The 3,577-nt window shown below is 36.7% G+C and overlaps 1 protein-coding gene across 1 annotated transcript; it reads left to right on the forward strand.

The window, feature by feature from the left end:
- Nucleotides 1–1,071: 1,071 nt before the first annotated feature.
- LOC117362896 lies at nt 1,072–2,482 on the forward strand. The gene is made up of 2 exons (XM_033949986.1): nt 1,072–1,220; nt 1,643–2,482. The coding sequence occupies exons 1-2, from the start codon at nt 1,080–1,082 to the stop codon at nt 2,480–2,482; spliced, it is 981 nt and encodes a 326-aa protein (XP_033805877.1). The 5' UTR covers nt 1,072–1,079.
- The last annotated feature ends 1,095 nt before the right edge of the window (nt 2,483–3,577 follow it).

Below are 3,577 nucleotides of genomic sequence, written 5' to 3' on the forward strand. Positions count from 1 at the left end.
ATTTTTCAAACACAGGTATCGATTTATGCTGTTGTAAATATTAGCTAGCAGAGGGATTTCAAATGTAGTAACTTGCAATTACCTTGTTAGCAGCAGGAGGATTTTTAGATTTTTAGAATGAAAACTTTACGAGCACACATAGGGAAGAGTTTTTGCAGTGTAGATCTGTGCTGTTAAGAACAATTAAGGTATTTTAGTAGTTTAGGAGCTGTTTGTCTGAAAGTTCTGTACGAGAACAAGAAAAAAAACAACACAAAAATGTGGAAAGAAAGCTTGTGAAATGTGTTAATTCCCTGATTGTAAGGGATATGCTAAGGTAGGGGAGATGGAAGAAAAAAAACCCTCGATTAGGCTCAAGGATAATTTTGTGCAAAGAAAAAGATTGATTTCAAAGGGTAGATGCCATGCTTAAAAGAAATATTGTGTTTGTGACGGTGTGCAAGAGAGAAAAAAAAAAGGTTTCCTTGCCTTTATCTCAGTGTTTCAAATTAGTTTTGAATATGACTTTTTGTGCCCCTGCATGGTTTATAAAGTATTTTTGAAAGTATGCATTGCCCGAAATGTATGATTAGGGAGTAATTAAATTTAAATGCATTTTAAAATTAAATTGGGAAGTTTAAAATAAAAAGATTAACAAAAGTAGAGGTTAAGTACCTATATATATATTTTTTTTTTTTGAAAATCGAAATAAATGTGAAACAAAGGGCTTGTTAACCTTGTTACCGGAAAAGAATAATTATAATAAACTTTTATGTAAGTGGATGGATTCGGAATTGAAATTTTGCTTACTTTTTACAAGTAAGCTCTTCAGGATAGGAACCTAATAAAGAATATGGATTAAGAAGAATAATTCCCTGATGTTAGGAAAAAGACAGTCTAATTTTAGAATGTATCTGTCTGTTTAAATTTTCCTGTGGCCATATTTGGTGCCACAGGACCCTGAAATAAGTCTATTTAATCTGTGTGTTTTGTGTTTCAGGAAAAAAAAACCCTTTTTTGAATCTTTTCAACAATTCAACACAGAGACGGTGACTCTGCGATACAAGAACTAGTCATGTTTAACAAGGGGAAAATGTTTCATGTGTTTCTTTTCTTTGTTCTTTTTGTTAATGACCATGTGCTTTCCTTCCAGGATTTACACTGACCCGCAGTACCACATTCCACCACTAGAGCTGTGGAGAACACAGAGAAAAATTCCGAAAGAACATTATGGGCAATTGGTAACCAGATCCAGTTATGCCTCAAAAGGAATAACTGTCTTGGGAGGGGTAATTGATGCTGACTATCAAGGGGAGGTTAGGGTAATACTAATTAACTTAGGTGCGGAGGATGTAATAATAGCACAGGGAGAAAGAATTGCACAACTGTTGCTAATTCCTATATATATAGCTCCGGTGAGAGAAACCACAGCCCCTACAGAATTGACGGTTAGGGGGGCAAAAGGGTTTGGATCCACAAATACTGTAAATGTTGGGGCCAAAATATGGATTAGCAACCGAAATGGTCCCCCCTCTCCCGCTGAAGTGATAGCAGTGGGACAAGACCATACGCTATTGATAATGAGGCCTGGTGTAGAAAAATGGGAATATGTCCCACAGGAGAAATGTTACTTACGGGAGTAATATTGTGTTTAATTTTACAGGAAACCCTAATCGTCCTAGGCGTATTCACAGTCCTTGGTATCGTATCTTTGGGTCACGTAGAAGGATGGACTCCGGTTAGGCGTCTGGTTTTGGATGACAATGCTCGATTTCAATGGGGATGGAGAAGTGCTACCAGCAGACGACAACAGGAAAAGTTTAGTTGTGAAAAAGGACAGAGATGTACAATAGCTAACATCACAACTAATGTGGACATATGGAAAGGCCCTCACAATGACAGAAGAGGGTATATCTTTTATGCCCTATATCAGAGTCAAGTAGTGGTAAATGTCACTGCCCATGTGTCACTTCTATGTTGCTTAAAGACTGTGTTCCCAGAATTAAATACAAAACAGAAATGGCAGGCAATACAAAATTGTAGCACCTGGAATGGAACTGTGTTGCATCTGACATTAGAAGACCCCAAATATTTTCTATGTACTAATGCATCTCTTATTAAGAATCGTACTACATGGGCAGATTTTATTATCTTTGTAAATATAGATTCTGCAAAAATTGATCCAGGGCAGGTTAAACGATTACCGTCAACATGTGAAATGGTGGGTCAGCATGCGGAACGAACACGTGTACAATTTAAAATTACCTTTCCTCCCTCTAGTCGATGTAGATATAGGAGAGCCTGGTATGATACTATTTTGGGAGGATTTGGAACTATTACCGGGACAATAAACAGTTATGATATAGAATCTTTAGCAAATAGGCTGCATAACGCTGGAAGTAAAATTAATGATGCTTTAACTATACAAGCTAATTGGATGCCTACTATTTGGTACCCAATGACACTAGCAGCTGGCGTGGATAACCTTCCTTATAGATACTAATATTACTCACATAATCAATTGGACTATATGTTCTTTGCAAACATTACAACAGCAACAACAGAAAAATGTCTTTCAAACACAACTTTTGACAGCAAATGAACAAGTGTGGAGGACCGTTTTTTCTGATGTAATCCGTGCAGGCCATTGGCTACAAATACCTAGTTCGGGGATAAGGTGTGAGGAAACCCTATGTCAGGGATATTTTACCATTTACAATGTAACCAAACAGAGTATAATGTGTAAATACATAGTGATGCCTTTACTAATTGGGTCAGCTCCTAATCAACACTTTTGGACCCCCACCTTTTATGGACAGGTGATAGATATGCATAATCGTACTCATGATTTAACTTTTTGTGATAACACTTTAAGTGGAAAAGTTTGCAAATTACAATCTGCTGTATATGAACCATGTTTATTGCAAAATACTGTAAACAAATGTGAATGGACTATTATGCCAATAACCTATAGGTATATGGTCGAAATAGCACCACAAGTAGTATGTGTAGTAACTGATCAACCAGTGATACCAGGAATGGCAGTGCCTTTTTCGGGATGTATTCATAACATTTCAGTATTACACTGGGAAAATGACACATTCATATTAACATCCGATGTAGATAAGGATGTAGCTATCATTTGGAATAGCACTAAATGGGATGTTCCAAATTGGGATGTAAATTTGACCAGATTTAAGAACATATTAACTCAATCAACCAAAATACAGAGTGCCATCCGATACCTAAATCAAAGTATTATGGCTCATCAGCTTACCACCACTATTGCAGCAGACTCGATAGTGACAATAGGATCAGGAATAGCTGATGCTACTTCACATCATTGGTGGGATATATTTTTAGGATATTCACCTTCAGCCAAAACGACTCTGGATTGGATCATCCATCCTCTGTTAATAGTTGTTATTCTGGTAATAATTTTATCTATCTGGAATTGTTATGTGGCATATGGCATTTGTTGTAAACAACAAAAAGTGATGATGGTTACATACAACACTCATTGTTAAGGACCGAATGTGATACGTATGGGACATACCTGTAGTCTGAGAGTTTGTTTTTTTTTTGTAACAATGGCTGT

Source organism: Geotrypetes seraphini, chromosome 6 (assembly GCF_902459505.1).
Source record: "Geotrypetes seraphini chromosome 6, aGeoSer1.1, whole genome shotgun sequence".
NCBI classification, from domain to species: domain Eukaryota; kingdom Metazoa; phylum Chordata; class Amphibia; order Gymnophiona; family Dermophiidae; genus Geotrypetes; species Geotrypetes seraphini.

Excerpts from the sequence above, each read along its gene's own strand:
- LOC117362896 (XM_033949986.1), top strand. The coding sequence starts at position 1,080 with ATGTGTTTCTTTTCTTTGTTCTTTTTGTTAATGACCATGTGCTTTCCT. Across the intron at positions 1,221-1,642 it reads AAGAACATTATGGGCAATTG|GAAACCCTAATCGTCCTAGG; the intron begins GTAACCAGATCC and ends TTAATTTTACAG.